We start from the raw sequence: 19512 nt of genomic DNA on the forward strand, positions 1-19512 counted from the left end.
ATCAGCCCTTGCCTTAACAGGAAGCCAGTGTAGGGAGGCTAGCACTGGAGTAATATGATCACATTTTTTGGTTCTAGTCAGGATTCTAGCAGCCGTATTTAGCACTAACTGAAGTTTATTTAGTGCTTTATCCGGGTAGCCGGAAAGTAGAGCATTGCAGTAGTCCAGCCTAGAAGTAACAAAAGCATGGATTAATTTTTCTGTGTCATTTTTGGACAGAAAATTTCAGATTTTTGCAATGTTACGTAGATGGAAAAAAGCTGTCCTTGAAACAGTCTTGATATGTTCTTCAAAAGAGAGATCAGGGTCCAGAGTAACGCCGAGGTCCTTCACAGTTTTATTTGAGACGACTGTACAACCATCCAGATTAATTGTCAGATTCAACAGAAGATCTCTTTGTTTCTTGGGACCTAGTACAAGCATCTCTGTTTTGTCCGAGTTTAAAAGTAGAAAGTTTGCAGCCATCCACTTCTTTATGTCTGAAACACAAGCTTCTAGCGAGGGCAATTTTGGGGCTTCACCATGTTTCATTGAAATGTACAGCTGTGTGTCGTCCGCATAGCAGTGAAATTTAACATTATGTTTTCGAATGACAGCAGATTTTGACTGTTGCGGTCTCTCAAGTTGTTGGCTTGTGGGGTGTAACTTTAAGTCTGTCTTGTTTATGCCACATTGTTTCCCTCCCTTTGTCCTTGAGCACATCTATAACCCAGTGAAATTCCTACTGAGTGCCTTTCTCTGATTAAGATGGACAGCTTGTGAGGTACATTGATTTCTGAGATTAGCTAGTGGTCTATAAAAATGTCTGTTCACGGAAATTTGGTCACACATAAACAACACAATTTAAGCAATTTGAGCCAGTAACCGGAGGGTTGCTGGATCAAATCCCTGAGCTGACAAGGTAAAAATCTGCCGTTCTGCCCCTGAACAAGGAAGTACTGTTCCCTGGGTGCTGAAGATGTGGATGTTGTTCTAACTTACCTCACAGAGAAGTAAATTATCATTATATTCAATGAAAACCAGTGTTAACTTAATTTTGTTAGATAATAGTGGATTCCAAACCTGTTTGTAATAGAATCAAGCAATACACAGAGTTTAAATTGACTTTATTCTTCTCATGTTACATGGAGAATAGAGAAAAAACTAAAGCACTACAGTCAGGAGATTTTCAGAAAGGTCCATCCGAGAGCTTCACTCTTCATCATGTCCTTTCTGTGACACAAGATGGAGGAAGGTTAAAATGTAATAAACTACTGTAAACACTAAAAACATTCTAACAATATTCTGTGCGTTGTCAACTCTATATTAATCGATGGGGCTCCTTGTTTGAGTGAATAGTATACACTATACATATCATTAATTACACCAACTCTGTCTACTAGTAAGATTCTGAATAAATATTTAAAGAAGCAAAGATGTCCAGCATTTATCACTATAAATATAAATGTGTTGCTTGCCATCACACAGTAACTCACCACTGAAACTAAAATGTGTCATGCTTTTGAAGATTTTTTTGGAACCCATGACAGGGAACAATATTCTAATTTATATTTAGTTATATGAATGATAGTACGGTTATTGGAGATCAAATTCTTAAAAATCAATTGTGGTTGGGGCTGTTGTCATACATGACTTGAGTTTGCAAATTATAACCAATATAATTAATCTGATTAAAAGAACTGACCTGGGAGCCGGCATCACAACTCTTGGACTCACTCCTCATCCTTTCCTTTCTGTGACAGAGAACATAGATTGATTGATTACCAGATCATTTAAATTTGACGGTGTACCGAAAAACATTTTACTACCATATATTGTGTACTCTGGTTGAAATTTTACCATGTGGATCTTCAACAGGTATGAATAGTTACTTGGTAACAATGTAACAGATGATCCATTCAATACTTATTTTCTTCAGGAATCAATGGGTTAATATCAAGAATCCAAATGACCATTAAACAGAGTCCCAGATCCGACAAAGTTTAGGCATTTCCATACATTAAATTGAAACAGCAACTTCACGGACCTTGGAACTGGCATCACGACTCTTGGCTCTCATCTTGTTGACCTGAGACTCAGCAATATCAGCCCTCTCTTCTGCCTCATCCAGTTCATGCTGAATCTTACGGAACTTGCCCAAATTGGCATTGGCTTGTTCCTCCTGTGAGAAATGTTAAATATGATTTAAGTTTCTAGTAAACAAAATAATTTGAGAATTACAGATGCATCAGTTAGATGATAGAAGGTTACTTACAGCCTCCTCTGAAGTTCTCTTGTAGGATTTGACCTTCAGCTGCAGTTTGTCCACCAGGTCCTGCAGGCGGCTCAAATTCTTACGGTCTTCCTCAGTCTGCACACAAAAAGAAGGGACAAAAAAAGAGTCATACTGGAGATGTATCTCTGAGCATGTTAATGTGAATTGTTAACTCTGCACTGTCAAATTAAAACAATGTACCTGGTATGTGAGCTCCTTGATGCGTCTCTCATATTTACGGACTCCTTTCACAGAATCACTGCTCCTCCTTTGCTCCAGTTCCACTTCAGTCTCTAGCTCTCTCACCTAGAAAGATATGATCAATGTTAACACACCATTTACAATTACTTTGTTAGTTACCACTACTTTCAATGTTGAAGCTAGAAATATGACTAGAAATATGACATGTGACATTGAATTAATAGAAGAGAATGTAGCTTAGACACTTACTCTGGCCTCCAGCTTCTGGATCTGCTTCTTGCCACCCTTCATGGCGATTTGTTCAGCTTCATCCAGGCGGTGCTGCAGGTCCTTGATGGTCTGCTCCATGTTCTTTTTCATGCGCTCCAGGTGAGCACTGGTGTCCTGCTCCTTCTTCAGCTCCTCTGCCATCATGGCAGCATCAGTAATGGCCTTCTTGGCCTTTTCCTCAGCATTTCTGCACTCCTGCACAGCCTCCTCCACTTCATTCTGAAGCTGGGATGTGTCGCCCTCTAGCTTCTTCTTCTGGCTCAGTAGGCTGGTGTTCTACACATATATATGACAAATTACTTTTATATTACTTCTACGTACCTCAGGTAGCAGACATTTAAAGATGGAATCCGTAGTAGGGGAAACAGTCACACTGTCTGTCCAAACACCATTGTTATTGTTTTTGTTTTGTTGACAAAGCTGTTTTATCGTGCTTGCAATGATGTCCAAAGGGAAAAAACTGTGTTTTTAATTTTCAGTAACTTCTTTGTTGTTGTAATATCGCAAACAGACATGTCAGTTTCACCATTAAGGACTCCATCTTTAAGGAGAACACTGTTCTATATTACTGTCTTACCTGTGAGTGGAGCAGCTGAACTCTCTCACTAACATCCAGCAGTTCCTGCTCAGCCAGTTTGCGGCCTCTCTCAGTCTGCTCCACCAGGGCTCTCAGCTCATCCAGTTCAGCCTGCATCAGGTTGTTGCGTCTCTCCACAATGGCAATGTTCTCCTTCAGGTCATCATTGCTACGAAGAGCATCATCCAGCTGCAGTTGAGAATCCTGTAGAAAGAATTACTGATTTTACTTGATTTACTATTTACTTTGTATACATTTACTACACTACACAGTGTGGTTTTTCTTTTCTAAATACACAAGCAATGTTTTTAATTCAATGGTGTGGAAGTAATACCTTCAGATGGGAATGGAGACCCTTAAGTTGCTTCTGGGCCTCTGATGCCTGCCTGTTGGCCTGGCTGAGCTGGATCTCCATCTCATTGAGATCTCCCTCCATCTTCTTCTTCAGCCTGAGAGCTTCATTCCTGCTGCGAGTCTCTGACTCCAGGGAGCTTTGCAGGGTATCCACAACTCTCTGCTGGTTCCTCTTATTCATCTCCATTTCCTCATCCTTCTCCACCAGCTTCCGTTCAATGTCAGCTTTCACCTGATTGAACTCCAGCTGAGCTCTCAGGATCTTTCCCTCCTCATGCTCTAGGGAGGCCTATGACAACACAGCCACCCATAGTTTGTAAAATCTTTAAATTAAATGATGGTACTTTCACCATCAGTAAATGTTTTATTTTCTTACCTCAGCTTCCTCTAGAGCAGACTGTAACTCAGCCTTCTCCTGCTCCAGCTGTTTACGGATCTTTTCCAACTCATGGATGCTCTTTCCTCCTTCACCAAGCTGCTCAGTCAGGTCGGAAATTTCCTCTGTGGAAAATGTAGTTGTACATCAGAATCTTTTTGGCATAACTGATCTCTATAAAAAAATCATTATTTTATTGACTAAGTTATATAGGTCAATTAATGCTAATGCTCTGACCTTGGAGGTTCTTGTTCTCCCTCTTCATGGTCTCCAGATGATCCAGAGACTCCTCATAAGAGTTCTTGAGTTTGAAGAGCTCAGTGCTGAGAGATCTGGCCTCTTTCTGGGAGCTCTCCAGCTCAGTCTGCGACTCCTCAAACTTCTGCTTCCACTCAGCCAGGACCTGAAACACATCGTTTTTTAAGTGGTTTGAATACAGTATACAGTATGGTTCAGATAAGATGTGCCTTACTCAAGGCCACAATGGGAGGTGATGGTAGGATGTAGATTGATGCCAGCACAACCTTTTTTGAACCATGGCACTTTGTTGGGATAAAAAAAATTCTGCTGCACAGCTAACATTTCCCTATTAATTTATTTAGTGGTAATGACCTCCATCTCATCGGATCCATATTTCTAATCATCTTTTTTCAGACAACATTTCTTGAAGATTAAATAGGTTTTATTTGAACTACACTGGAGAAAAATATAAACGCATCATGTGAAGTGTTAATGCCATGTTTCAGGAGCAGAAATAAAAGATCCCAGAAATCTTCCATATGCAAAAAATGCAGATTTATCTCAAATTTTGAAACACATTTTTGGCATGCTGACCGCCGGAATGTCCACCAGAGCTGTTGTCAGAGAATTTATTGTTAATTTCTCTACCGTAAGCCGCCTCCAACGTCCTTTTAGAGTATTTGACAGTTCGTCCAACCAGCTTCACAACCGCAGACCACGTGGATGGGGTCATGTGGGCGAGCGGTTTGCTGATGTCAACGTTGTTAACAGAGTGCCCCATGGTGGCGGTGGCATTATGATATGGGCAGACATAAGCTACGGAAAACAAACACAATTGCATTTTATCGATGGCAATTTAAATGCACAGAGAAACCGTGATGAGATCCTGAGGCCCATTGGTCGTGCCATTCATCTGCCGCCATCACCTCATGTTTCAGCGTGATCATTTAAAAAAATAAAATATTTCACCATTATTTAACCAGGTAGGCTAGTTGAAAACATGTTCTCATTTACAACTGCGACCTGGCCAAGATAAAGCAAAGCAGTGCGACAAAAACAACAACACAAAGTTACACATGGAATAAACAAGCGTACAGTCAATAACACAATAGAAAAAAAGTCTATATACAGTGTGTGCAAATGGTATGAGGAGGCAATAAATAGGCCATAGTAGCGAAGTAAATACAATTTAGCAAATTAACACAGGAGTGCTAGATGTGCAGATGATGATTTGCAAGTAGAAATACTGGTGTGCAAAAGAGCAGAAAAGTAAATAAAAACAATATGGGGATGAGGTAGGTAGATTGGATGGGCTATTTACAGATGCTATGTACAGCTGCAGCGATCGGTTAGCTGCTCAGAACTGGAAGGAAAGGCGGCCAAAGTAGATGTTGGCTTTGGGGATGACAAGTGAGATATACCTGCTGGAGCGCGTGCTACGGGTGGGTGTTGTTATCGTGACCAGTGAGCTGAGATAAGGCGGAGCTTTACCTAGCAAAGACGTATAGATGACCTAATGCACGGCCCATGTCGCAAGGATCTGTATACAATTCCTGGAAGCTAAAAATGTCCCTGTTCTTCCATGGCCTGCATACTCACCAGACATATCACCCATTGAGCATGTTTGGGATGCTCTGTATTGACGTGTACAACAGCGTGTTCCAGTTCCCATCAATATCTAGCAACTTCTCAAAGCAATTAAAGAGGAGTGGGACAACATTCCACAGGCCACAATCAACAGCCTGATCAACTCTATGCGAAGGAGATGTGTTGTGCTGCATGAGGCAAATGGTGGTCACACCAGAAACTGACTGGTTTTCTGGTCCACGGCCCTACCTTTTTATTTAAGTATATGTGACCAACAGATGTATATCTCTATTCCGAGTGGTGTTAAATCCATTAGGGCTTAATGAATTTATTTCAATTGACTGATCTCCTTATATGAAGTGTAACTCAGTAAAATCTAAGAAAATGTTGCACGTGGCGTTTTATATTTTTGTTCAGTATATTTTCATAGTTCATGATGATTCATTTGTGTGTACCCCAGTAAGATGAATCTGCGCTAGAAATATTTTGCTTTAGCTCTGATAATATAGGTATTTAGTTTAAAATAGGTTTGCGCAAAGGTTACCGGTTTTCTGCATTGTAAAGGTGCCGCAGCACACTGGTTGAAAACCGTAGCACTAGGCTACCTGCCGCCCCTAATGTACTATAATGAAGGCTAATAGGACTTGTGTATTCCATGTTTTTTTCTTACCTTGTCAAAGTTCCTTTGCTTCTTGTCCAGAGAGGCAGCAGCTGCATTGGATCTCTCCACATCCACCATGAGATCTTCAATCTCATTCTGAAGTCTGTGTTTAGTCTTCTCCAGGGATGAGCATTTAGCATTTACAGCTTCCACAGCTTCCTCTGCATCCTGCAGACGCTGAGCCAGTTTCTTCCTAGATTGACATAGATGAGAAATACGTTTCCGAACAGCTGCCTTTATTTTCTAATATATAATGGTTGTGTAACAGGTAAACCATGTATTATTTAACAACTTTTGTGTATCGCTCATTCAGCCAAGGTTCAATAGCCTGAAAAGTAAAAGGAAGTAATAAAAAATCCTTACTTTGCGTCCTCAAGCTCCTCAGTCTTCTGGATGGCATCAGTTTCATACTTGGTTCTCCACTGAGCCACCTCAGCATTAGCCTTGGACATGCCACGCTGCAGTTCAGACTTGGCCTCCTGCTCCTCCTCATACTGCTCCCTCAACAGATCTGAGTCATGGCGAGCAGACTGCACTGCATGGGCAAGCGCGTTCTTTGCCTGGTAAGGAAATTTAAAAAAGGATCTGTGATTATGCCTGAAGATAAATGTAGTTGGATAAGGGACTCTGCATTCTTTGTATAAATACCTTGACTTCCTCCTCCAATTGTCTCTTGAGGTCTTCAATCTGCTGAACGTTGGACTGCTTACCTCTGGTCAGTTGAGAGACCAGAGAGTCCTTCTCCTCCAACTGTCTAGCAAGTTCACCTGTTTACATGATATTCAAATTATTTTAAATTATATTACTTAATCTGGTTATTTTTGTGGGTGTTCATGTGGATGTCCAGGTTTTTTGTTAATATACCATTCTCAGTTTGAAGCTTTGCTTTCTGCATGGTGAAATCATTGATGGATCGCTGTCCTTCCTCAGCTTTTGTCCTGTATTCACTCATCTGGTCCTCTAGAGTGCGGCACATTTTCTCCAAGTTTGTCTAAAAACAGATTTGTTTTGAATGAGAGAACAGCATCACTAGATTGCATCTTTAAAAAGCATGTATAGATCTTTGATTTACCAATGATACCACATACTTTGGACTTGACAATCTGCTCCATGTTGGAGACCACATCATCCAGCTCCAGCCTGAGCTCACTCTTCTCTTTCTCCAGCTTCTGCTTCACTCTCTGAAGGTTGTCAATCTGTTCTCCCAGGTCAGCTACACTGTCAGCATTTTTCTTCCTCAGAGTGGCAGCTGTAGCCTCATGCTGCAGGGTAGCCTCTTCAAGGTCTCTGCGCACCTTCTGGAACTCAGCCTCCCTCTTCTTGTTCATCTCAATCTGGGCAGCAGTGGCTCCACCAGCCTCCTCCAGCCTCTCACTGATCTCTTCTAGCTCTCTGGACAAGTCTGCCCTCTGTTTCTCCACCTTGGCACGGGCAGCTCTTTCAGCCTCCAGCTCTTCCTCTAATTCCTCAATGCGGGCCTAAAATAGTAGGAATTCAATTCATCTAGTTCAAATGTGACTTTAAGAAGTAAAGCGTTTCAACAATTGTCTTGAATTACCTGCAGCTCCTTCAGTTTTTTCTGAAGCTGGGCACCCATGGCTTGCTCATCCTCAATCTTGCTGTTGAGTTGGCTCATCTCAAAGTCCTTCCTGTTGAGATGAATATCAATTTTTAGTGTTTTCTATTGAATAATACTTTGTTAGCATATTTTGATCTCTGATCTTACTTCTTCAATCTCTCCTCCATCTGCTGCTTGTCATTCTCCAGGTCCATTAGGCTTTCCTGGGTCAACTTCAAGTCTCCTTCCAGCTTTCTCTTGGCTCTCTCAAGGTCCATTCTCACCTTCTTCTCTTGCTCCAGAGACCCTTCAAGCTGATTAAGGATATATGAAACAATTTTTGGAGTAACCAATTTACTGAAGCCTGTTTTTAGGATATTACAAATTTTGTTTATACTTCTTATGAATTCCTATTTGATACTCACATCATCAACTTGCTGTTCCAGTTTGGCTTTGGCCTTGGTCAGCGTGTTGACTTTGTCCTCCTCACTCTGCAGGTCATCCAGCGTTTGTTGATGAGCCTCTTGCAGAGCCTTCTTCTCCTTGGTCAGCTTGGCAATGATTTCATCCAGAGCTGCCATCTCCTCAGTCAGGTTTTTAACCTAACAAAACAGAACAGTGTCATTACACTTTTATCCAAAATATTTAATGGTAGTTTTAACATCACAAGAAAGACCAATTTATTTTACCTTGTTCTCTGTGGCATGCTTTTCCTTCTCCACTTTAGCCAGGGTGAGCTCCAGATCATCAATGTCTTTCTTGAGTTCTGAGCACTCATCCTCCAGCTTCCTCTTCTTAGCAGTTAGCTCTGAATTCATCTCCTCCTCATCCTCCAGTCTTTCTGTCAGCTCTTTGGCTTTGGCCTCAAGCTGGATTTTGCTTTTGATCAGACCTTCACATCTCTCTTCAGCATCAACAATACTGTCTTCTTGCTGTCAATGCGTCAATATATTGTAAGTATATCAAATTCTCCAATGCTCAGCAGTTTGTTTGGAGGCAAAATATTTGGACACTACAAATGATTGACAAATGGTGCACAGATTGTACGTGTCTATTTAGAAAATCATGTCTCTTTTCTCTCTGTTTTTCCATTTCTCTTGTTAGCTTATGGCTAAAAGCTAACTAGAAAGGCCATTTTGACCAAAGATGTGACTGCTGCAAAGTAACTGTAGTGCAGGTAAAGTTACTCACAGTTTGGACTGCAAGCTGCAGGTCATTCTTCTCTTGGAGAATGGATACCATCTTTTCTTCCAGCTCCTTTCTACGGGCTTCAGATTTAGCATAAGCCTCTTTAAGCTTCAGGAATTCTTCCTTCATGTTGGCCATCTCCTTCTCAGTCTCTGCTGACTTCAGCAGAGGTTTGATCTTGAAGTACATCTTCATCCAGGGCCAATTCTTGACACCCATGAAGGCACGAATGTTCCATTGGATCACAAGCAAGGCATCCCTGCAAAAATTTTTGAAAATATAGTTCATACAACCTTTCCTCACCCCTAACATATTGTCTGAAAAGGTTTAAGCTATTCTCATTCTTACCTGCGGTCAACAATTTTCTGGAACTCAATTCTAGCAAGTAGACCACGTGATCTGGCCTGGAGGCCAGTGATGATAAGAGCGAGACGATCGTCTCTCATCTCCTCAAGAGTACCCAGGAGACCAGCCTTGAAGAACACCTAATGATACACAAGGCCTTCTTGTATTTGGTAGGATTGCATTTGTTTTGCCAGATTACCATAAATACCTTGAATGTGGTATCTAACAGTTTTCCAAAACTTTCATGCCTCTAGGAAATTGGCACAAATTGACGACAAGGTGGCCCTGTAATGAGCAATTGATTTTACAACTTCCAACCCAGCATGTTGACCAAGAGTTACTAAATTTGGCAGGGTCTTTAAAAACATGTACAGGAAGTCTATCGCAAGCAGTATGGCCACTATGCTTTTAATTGCTCATTGTATATCTGGATCTACTACATTATGGCACTATACCAAGTATCTATTTTTATCTCTTGACTTGACCCATTTGCCCTAGAGACAGATAAATTAGATAAGCATGATCAGTGGTACATCAGCAGTTATTTCAAGAGGCATTGCGCTGGTTGGCCAGATGGTGATGTAGTGTTAATATACTGCTTGGACCCCGTAATTGCTGCTAGTATTCCATCCTGGAATTTATGTTGCATTCATAACCAAGTGGTAGGTCTGCATTTACCATTTGAATGCATTCACGTGCTTTGAAATCATGAAAAAACGCTGATTGGCTAATGGCCATCAAGCTGCGTGAACCATAATCTAAAAGTACAGCTATCATGCTTGTCAACATTTTTTGTAATTTAAAAAATATATATTGTTAGTGTTATATATTATAGTGTTATATATTAATAGATTGCTTTTATAAACAATGTTTTGCCCGATAATGCTGTTATCGGGGTAATTTCCTTAGTAAGTCACGTCAGATGTCAGTATGTTGAAGAAGTGGGAGCTCAGGATGATAGACGAGTTTCCCACTAGTAATTAATTACCAGTTGGAGGGGAGTTCAAGTGGATTATTTCGAGTCGTATGTGGTAAATTCCTACTTGCTACTTGGTTGTGAACGCACCATTAGATAATTTACCTTAGTGTGTCCTAATCTGTACTGGGTGTGGACAATGTCCAAAGTGCCCAGCAGTTTTTCTGATGCCTTCATGTTGTCCATGAACTGACCCTCAGGGATAGCATTTGGATTGAGGATGCGGTATCTGAATTTAAATCAGAAAGTAATTATCTTTAAAAATGGAAGACCTGAATAGGTAAACCGTTGAATTTATTTTGGAAAGGAAATTAATAATTATTTTTACCTTTGTTTGAAGTCAGCATACAGGATCCTGTTGGGGAAGCCCTTTCTGCAGATCCTGATGCCTTCCAGCACACCGTTACAGCGCAGCTGGTGCATGACCAGAGGATTCTCCATGGCCCCAGGAGTCTTGGTCTCATTGGGGATGATGCAACGCACAAAGTGGGGGTGAGTAGACCTCAAGTTGGTCATGAGTTTACCCAAGTTCTCCTGTGAGTATGACAAATGTAGAATTTTCCATCAGTGAATGAGTCTCCAAGTACCTCACGAGTCACAATGGCATTTAATGCTAACATGCCAATCCACAACATACTGGCATCTCAAATTTAGTTCAAATATAATACATTTGTTAATAATCTTCCATGTGAAAACATCATACATATGTTTATTTAAGCTCAGATTTACCCTGTGCAATGCAGACACAGTCTGGAAGGAAGAGCCTTTCTTCTTTTTTCCTCCAGCCGCTTTTTCTTCAGGTGCTGTATGATAATGAAATAACTATTTAAATATGCTATTATTACTACTATCATATACTGTGGATTGTTATTTATTTGAGTGTGTTGTAGTCTTTGCAGATATAAACACATAGTACCTCCTTCTGCACCAGCATAGTTTGCAAATAGGTTGGCCAGGAACTTAAGACTTGACTTCTGGAAGAGTCCGACCACAGTCTCATTCAGAGGATCCTTGTTCTTCACCAGCCAGTTACCAATGTTGTAGTCAACAATGCCAGCATAGTGAACCATGGAGAAATGGGCCTCTGGTTTACCCTTAACAATCCTAGGCTTCTGGAAGCATGCATTTTTGCCCAGATGCGTATCATACAGCTTAGCTTTGAATGTAGAATCACTGGCCTTAGGGAACATGCACTCCTCTTCAAGGATGGACATGATACCCATGGGCTGGTGGAAGGAATGAATGAAAATAAATTAATGTTAAGGGAAAAGCATTGTGAATAAATATCAGAATAATTTGTCATAGAAGCACATTTATGAAGACTGTCCTTGTAATATTTGAAATCTCAAAGATGACTTAGGATACATCATATAAACTACTGCACTGAAGATACCAACCCTTTCAATGAGGTCAATGCAGGCAGCCAAGTCCATGCCAAAGTCAATGAACTCCCAGACAATTCCCTCTTTCTTATACTCTTCCTGCTCCAGCACAAACATGTGGTGGTTGAAGAACTGCTGCAGCTTCTCATTAGTGAAGTTGATGCACAGCTGCTCAAAGGTGTTGAACTGGAATAGAAGTTCACAGTTACTTTATCTTGTCTGCTGTAATGTTCTAGATGAATTGTTTCATGTGTCCTTTTTTAAAATCAAATTTACATCAAACACTCACATCAAAGATCTCAAAGCCAGCAATGTCCAGCACACCAATGTAATGCTGGCGAGCATTCTTAGTGTCCAGAGAAAGGTTGATTCTTATCACCATCCAGAGGAACATGTTCTCGTAAATTTTCTTTGCCAGTGCACCAACAGCGTAGTACACCTACAAAATATTTAGAAAAAAAATTACCTCAACATAAACACATAGGGACAGTTTCCTAGACACAGATTAGGCCTAGTCCTGGACTAAAAAGCATGCTCAATAGGTTATTCTAGGTATGAACATATTAGCAACTTTATAGACAAGTTGTATGCTCAATATTATAAAAACATTTTGGAGACTCACCTGGTTGACATTCTGACCTTTGGTGACCCACTCATTTCCTACTTTGACCCTAGGGTGACACAGCCCCTTGACTAGGTCAGCAGAGTTCAGGCCCATCAGATATGCAGCTTTGTCAAGATCTAGAAAGGCAATGTTTTATGATTGGAAGAGGCAATCTAACTGATTTTTGATTATCAGATACTACTGCAAAATGAATTGAGAGGTTTTAAATCCTCAGCACTCACCCTCAGTGCCATCTGCCTCTGCTTGCTCCTCCCGCTGCTTATTCTTGAACTTCATGTTGCCGTAGTGCATGATGGCACCAGTCAGCTTATAAATGCCATTCTTCTCCTCTTGGGAGAAGCCCAGCACATCAAAGGCATCCTAGTCCCAAATTAAAGGTAATTGTTTTGCATTGGAGAAGGGGTTGGAATGTTATTGCATATACAGTATATAGATATATTACTCACATCAGTAGCCATTAGCTCATCTGAATCATTAATGGAGGTTACAGCAATCTCTCCTTGGGAGATGAAGGCATAGTCATAGGGATTGCTGGTGATGAGTAGCATCTCTGAAAAGAATTGAACAGCTCAGTTTATTTGTGTTGATGCTGTGGTAAACTGTAGGTCATAACATAATATACTCCGCATTAGGGTTGGGGTCAATTAGAAAATTGCCATTGATTTATATTATAAATTGACAGGAAGGCAAATTAGTCATTAGAGTTTCGAAAAACCAGTGGTGGAAAAAGGACCCAATTTTCATACTTGAGTAAAAGTAAAGATACCTTTAAAAAAAACGACTCAAGTAAAAGTAAAAGTGACGTAGTCAAATACTACTTTAGTAAAATACTACTTTAGTAAAAGTCTTAAAGTATTTGGTTTTAAATGTACTTAAGTATCAAAAGTAAAAGTATAAATCATTTAAAATGTCTTATACTGGGAAAATCAGATGACACGATAAAAAAAAAAAAAAAAAATATTTACGGATTGCCAGGGGCACAGTTCAACACTCAGACATAATTTACAAACGAAGCATTTGTGTTTAGTGAGTCTGCCAGATCAGAGGCAGTAGCAGTAGGGATGACCAGAGATGTTCTCTTGATAAGTGCATGAATTAGACAATTTTCCTGTCCTGCTAAGCGTTTAAAATGTAACAGGTACTTTTGGGTGTCAGGGAAAATGTAAGGAGTAAAAAGTACATTATTTTCTTTAGGAATGTAATGGAGTAAAATTGAAAGTTGTCAAAAATAGAAATAATAAATTAAAGTACAGATACCCCAAAAAAACTACTTAAATAGTACTTTCAATTATTTTTTACTTAAGTACATTACACCACTCCAAAGAACTGCAGCTGGAGATTGTTTTGTGTGCATTGGATTATAATGTTGTGTGCTTAAATGTAATTTAAACAATTGTTACTACATAAATCATGCTATATTGTGTTGGGAGTTTTACAGTGGGGGATGGGAGTAGCACACTGCCTGGGCTGGCTGTGCTGCATCATAACAATTGAAATGCATCAGAAATGTTCAGTTTAATCCAGAATCGACCTCAGTTTGATGATTTAATACTCACCCAGCAGTTCTGGTTTCTGTTGTGACAGGATCTGGTAGAAGATGTGGTAGTCTCTCTCAGCCTTGAGCTGGAAAGTTACACGTGACTTCTCCAGAAGATCTGATCAGTATGGGAAAGTGCATTTGGTATTAATGTGTTTCCTGTCAAATAGATCTGTTCAAGTCTTGTCAAATTGAGTATTGTACTCACAAGTCTCAATGTCAGCAGACGAAAGCTTCCCAGTGACTCCAAAATGAATTCGGATGAATTTACCCTGTAAGTTATTGTCAAAGCAGAAATTAATAATCACATTAGATCAGAGTTCAAGTAGTATTTGTTTTCTTTTTGAATACCTAAGTAGGTGTGCATGATTGAGCTTGCATTGTGTAATGGAACTGATGGAATAGTCCTACAAGTTTAAATTCCACCTATCTGGTTCTCAATCAAACACAGAAAATATTGAAAAGAAAACAAATACTATTGAAACCCAGCTCTGTTGCACACATACATATTTGATATTTGATTTGATATACAGTCCCAAAAGGGTTGATTAGGTGATGGACCTGAGAAAATTAGCTGATGTCATGACATCAATTAATTGTATCCTAATAAATTTCAACCACAAAATACAACAGATAAGATGAACATGTATGATAAGATTTAAATGATATTTGACTGCAAACAAAGACCGAACGTACAAATCGGGAGGAGTTGTCATTCCTGATGGTCTTGGCATTACCAAAAGCCTCCAGGGCAGGATTGGCCTGGATGATTTGATCCTCCAGGGTCCCCTACAAACCAACAACCACACAGTGTTAAAATGCTGCAAAGATCTGTAGTCAACATATGCTTATCCAGCCACGAGGAATGTTTAATTTAGGATTAATAGTGATTCAGTGTTTCATTTAGTTGTTTTTTTGGCAGGGGGGGCGGGGGCAAAGCCATGGGGCTAACTTTATTATTATTCTTTATTTTTTAAAGCTAATTTCCTTCAACAACTATACACATTATACCATGGCTTATGCCTAGTTCTTATGCTTTGTTCTTATGCTATCTGAGTTACTCAAACATTGTAAAAAAATCAATGGGGGCCCCATGACAAAACACAGACTGTTTTGTTTTGTTTTTATTTTGATAATTGGTCGTTCTGAAAGATGATCTCATTAAGAAATATATTGCTCCATTATATTATCTACATACTTATATCTGCTTTTTAATTTTGCCCAAAATTATTATTATTATTATTTTTAAAAATGAAGTTAGTGGGGGCCATGATTTACTAGCAGCTTTGCACTGCTGCTAAATGCATATTGGGAAATGCTGAATATTTGCCCTCTATTTTACCTTTTTTTCTTCTGATACACTTTTCTTTCCGCTAACAGCAGCAATGCTGGCGAAGTACTGGATGACTCTCTTGGTGTTAACAGTCTTTCCAGCACCGGATTCTCCACTGGGATTTAAAAATACAAATGTTAATGTCTCAGAATTTCTCTTAACTTTAAATAGTCTTAAATGGATATAACCTTTGGTTGATGTACTTACGTGATAAGGACAGACTGATTTTCCCTGTCTGTTGAAAGAGAAGTATCAGTAAATGTGTCACTTAAAAACATTTTATGTCACTGTAGACTAGTGCGGAGCGATTAGTGCTTTTTGAGGTCAGTTTGGTTTCGGTTTGATTATTACATTTATATTTTATTTTAAACATTAAATGCATTATGAAATAATGACATAAAAATAATTTGAGGTTTTTAACATAAATTCCAAAAGCCAAAATTCAGTTGCCAAAACATTGAAAATATCCCATTGTCTCCGTCAGGTCCACATTGGGTAGACATCAATAGTAAAATAGGAAATTGCTATTAAAAATAATAAAATATTTCAGTTGTGTATATGACTTCGTTTTTATTTAATGAATGTGTTATTTTCATTCCTTAAAAGTCATCATCTCATCTCTGCTCAGGCAGTAGCAGCCAGACAAAGTTCTCTCCTCTCCCCATACTGTACTATCTTTAGTCATCCTATTTAGCTAGGCTAGCCTGCCTAAGCATGGTGAGAGCTGTCTGAAGTAATAATACTTTCACAAACTGTCTCTAGCCCCCCTCTTATCATTGTGTTGTTTACATTACTCTCTCATGTGGTCTATGCAGTCCGTGTGTATCTAACCTAACGTAACAGGCTCAATGGATTTTGGTAATTGTAGTTAATTACTACGTTCCTGTGCTGAACTAGGTTGAATATTTGCTTAATGAAAACTACGACTCCCTTCAGCCCAGCGTCCCACTCTCGTTTTGATTTGAAACAGGCGTTGGGTTTACAAAACAATTCACGAAATGGAATTCAGGTAAAGACGGTCAATTATTTGTTTAATACCCATCCCCCCACCCCCGAAAAAATAAAAAAAATGTTGGTTAATCGCTCAGCACTAATAGATGAAAAGTTATATTTTACCTGACAACATGTACTGGTAAGCGTTGTCAGATATGGAGAAAATGTGAGGTGGAGCTTCACTCCTCTTCTTGCCTCTATATGCATTGACAACAGACTGATCGTACACTGGCAGCCACTTGTATGGGTTGACAGTGACACAGAACAGCCCTGAGTAGGTCTGTGGAAGACAAGAGGGATACCGCATATTTAGTTTCATTCATTTGAATTAATATTTGATTTATTGGCGATATTAGCAGACAGGTCATTACTTACATAGATCATCCAGGCTGCGTAACGCTCTTTGAGGTTAAACAGCACAGCGGGCTCGTGCAGGAAGGTGAACATCGCCATGTCCTCAATTTTATCAAACTTTGGCGGGTTCTGGGGGTGGACGTCGTCCTCCTTCACAGTAACAGTCTGAAAGAAGAGCAAATTAAATCGTTTTTTTTTACATTTTCAATGTGCAGAAGTATTCAATTTGAGACAAATCTTAACTTGAGATTACACACAGTGTAACATTTTAACAAATCATCCATTTACATGTAATGCAAGATTTGCTTGGAAGTTAAAGATTTCAAGTTAAGATTCTGCTCTTTGTTGTCTCTTGTTAGAAAGATATTAAACATTAAAGAACATAACTCATTTCAGTTCATAACTAATTTTTCATCAATCATAGAGTTATCCTAGTATAACAAATTATTATCTTATGATTTTCCAGGTCATATATTTTCAGAAATGTTTTTCACCAAAATATTTACCTTTCCAAACTCAGTTTCAGCGGTGACTTTAGCTCCATCTCTGCTGGTGATTGTGGCCTTGACGTACTCAACCTCAGGGTCAGGCACATAGCACTCTCTCTTTATGTCAAAGGGTCTAGTCTGGCATTCCATACGCTCCTTGTCTGATTTACGCAGATAGGAAGCTGCGACGCCAAACTCTGCCATCAAACTGTCCCCCATTCTTAAACCTGTAAAGGCAGGAACAGAGTGTTGAATACATACATATGTACATATTTTATACAGTACAAGGTTTGAGTTAATGCAGCCCCAAACTCTACCATCAATGCAGCCCCCATTCTTAAATCTGTGCAGGTATGTGTCTATTATTATTAGGTTGAATTTGCTAAACTTCCCAATTTACTTGTGCCAGTTCTCACTGTTGCCATGGTTTGTTGTATGCCAGGATTCTCATGACAAACGTTTCTCAAACTTAAGAAAGAACAACCATTTAGAACTTCATACTTTACAGTATTTTTTACAATATCAACCATATATTGATAGTTTTACATTTTGTTCTGTTCATGACAAAGGGAACCGTGCATATTGTTGTAATAATCTAATATCAGTGTAAAGCACTAATATTAAATAATATTAAATACATCAACAACTTTAGGGCACCAGGGCTGTATTTCACTTCTCTCTGGTACCATTTTTGGAATGCATAATGTAAATAAAACATTTGATCCCAAACATTTTCCACCAAAGACCTATGTTAATTGGAAAATTGTATACTAGTATCACTACTGTATGTATACAGGTGTACTGTATATGAGTAGTATATTGTACCATAGCATAACGGTCATGGCAGAACAATAGAACTTTAAAATATAAGCCTAAAATAGACGCAAGGGTCAAGGCAGAACACCAGTAGGCTACCAGATTTAGAGTCATAGATTAATAAGAGTTTATCTGAACAATATGAAGGTGAGTAAACCAATTGAACGTTGAATATAAACCAAAACATGTGAGGTTGACACTGACAACATGTAATTACTATACAGGAAATATGTATTATGCAATATATACAGATGTAGGATCTTAAATTGACCTATATTATCACAGCAAAATAATCCTACAGCAAAAGGATTTGAATGTCCATAATGTTGCTTGATCGGTGGTTAGGCTATTATTAGCTGGCCAAAAGCAGGCTACATGAAAAGTGCAATACAGTTCATTTAACCGTGTGTTAGTATTGGTTTTCAGTGAATTCATGTAACTCACGAAGCTCATCTGCCTTTTCTGCATTGCAGAAAGATTCTCTTCAACATGTTGACTACATTGATGTGTACAGACACTCAAATGTTTTGCATTAATATGCATATTTGTCAAGCTGTTATAGTTTTCATGTTGTTGAACATCTATTTTAGAAGATTGTGATTCTTACCTGTTGGTCACCCCTGGGATACGTTTGGTTGAAAGGATCTTGACTGTAAATAAAGTAGACAACGAAATACCAATATCAGTCAACTGACCAGCTATGTGTGGTTATGTCTATTGTTAGGTCGTATAATGACTATCTTTGCCCTCCTCAGCAGACTGCCTCTATATGCTTACCTTCAGGATGTCCGGTGCCTTGTGTCTCCCCCTGGTCTGTCTCCCCCTGGTCTCCGACACCCTTTATAAAGAGTGTTGCTCAGCCCTATATGGAGATGGGCCATCTATTATAATAAATTAGTCTGATTATTTTAGAAGATCTGTATTTGGGGCTAGAGGTGTATACCTCTTTGACCTATCAGGCTGGTTGTAACAACAGGCTATTCCAGGGTGGACAACGTATGCATTGAAAGCATTACCCATGTTTTGCTTCTGAGATTCTCATTGTGAGGTAGCATTGGATAGACAATAGCAAGCAGCAGGTCTTTACAGCTGTATTTTTGCCCCTTCGATCAAATTGCAGTCTCAGGCAACGTAGTCATCTAAAAATGCCAACATAAAGTTAATGGAAATTCTTCAAATGATCTATTTTTGTGCAATGACAAATTGCTAGTTTAAAGATTGATTTAATTGTTTTTATGCTAATTTATGAACACTTGGGCATTTGTATGGGGCGGCAGGTAGCCTAGTGGTTAGTGCATTGGGCCAGTAACTGAAAGGTTGCTAGATCGAATCCCCGAGCTGACAAGGTAAAATTCTGCCAAGGCAGTTAACCCACTGTTCCTAGGCTGTCATTTGTA

At 39.3% G+C, this 19512-nt stretch overlaps 1 protein-coding gene across 2 annotated transcripts; it reads right to left on the reverse strand.

The window, feature by feature from the left end:
- Positions 1-1089: 1089 nt before the first annotated feature.
- LOC106590266 (myosin-7) lies at positions 1090-18767 on the reverse strand. Of its 2 annotated transcripts, none has more exons than XM_045710571.1 (39): positions 18723-18767; positions 17318-17526; positions 16833-16976; positions 16581-16737; positions 15672-15699; positions 15474-15579; positions 14828-14920; positions 14340-14403; positions 14151-14249; positions 13041-13144; positions 12816-12954; positions 12592-12710; positions 12259-12408; positions 11985-12155; positions 11507-11813; positions 11317-11390; positions 10916-11121; positions 10693-10816; positions 9615-9751; positions 9270-9525; positions 8768-9010; positions 8504-8680; positions 8247-8392; positions 8079-8169; positions 7609-7998; positions 7385-7511; positions 7169-7287; positions 6884-7080; positions 6530-6713; positions 4270-4435; positions 4033-4157; positions 3637-3945; positions 3303-3506; positions 2705-3001; positions 2456-2560; positions 2255-2350; positions 2027-2161; positions 1685-1733; positions 1090-1212 (listed from the first exon to the last, which is right to left on the reverse strand). In XM_045710571.1, exons 2-38 carry the CDS (start codon positions 17516-17518, stop codon positions 1713-1715), a joined length of 5811 nt encoding a protein of 1936 aa, XP_045566527.1. In that variant the 5' UTR covers positions 17519-17526; positions 18723-18767; the 3' UTR covers positions 1090-1212; positions 1685-1712. The 2 variants fall into 2 exon arrangements, with proteins under 2 accessions (XP_045566527.1, XP_045566526.1); XM_045710570.1 differs by having other exon boundaries at positions 11504-11813.
- Between the last annotated feature and the right edge of the window lie 745 nt (positions 18768-19512).

Source organism: Salmo salar, chromosome ssa29 (genome assembly GCF_905237065.1).
Source record: "Salmo salar chromosome ssa29, Ssal_v3.1, whole genome shotgun sequence".
In the NCBI taxonomy this organism is placed as follows: domain Eukaryota; kingdom Metazoa; phylum Chordata; class Actinopteri; order Salmoniformes; family Salmonidae; genus Salmo; species Salmo salar.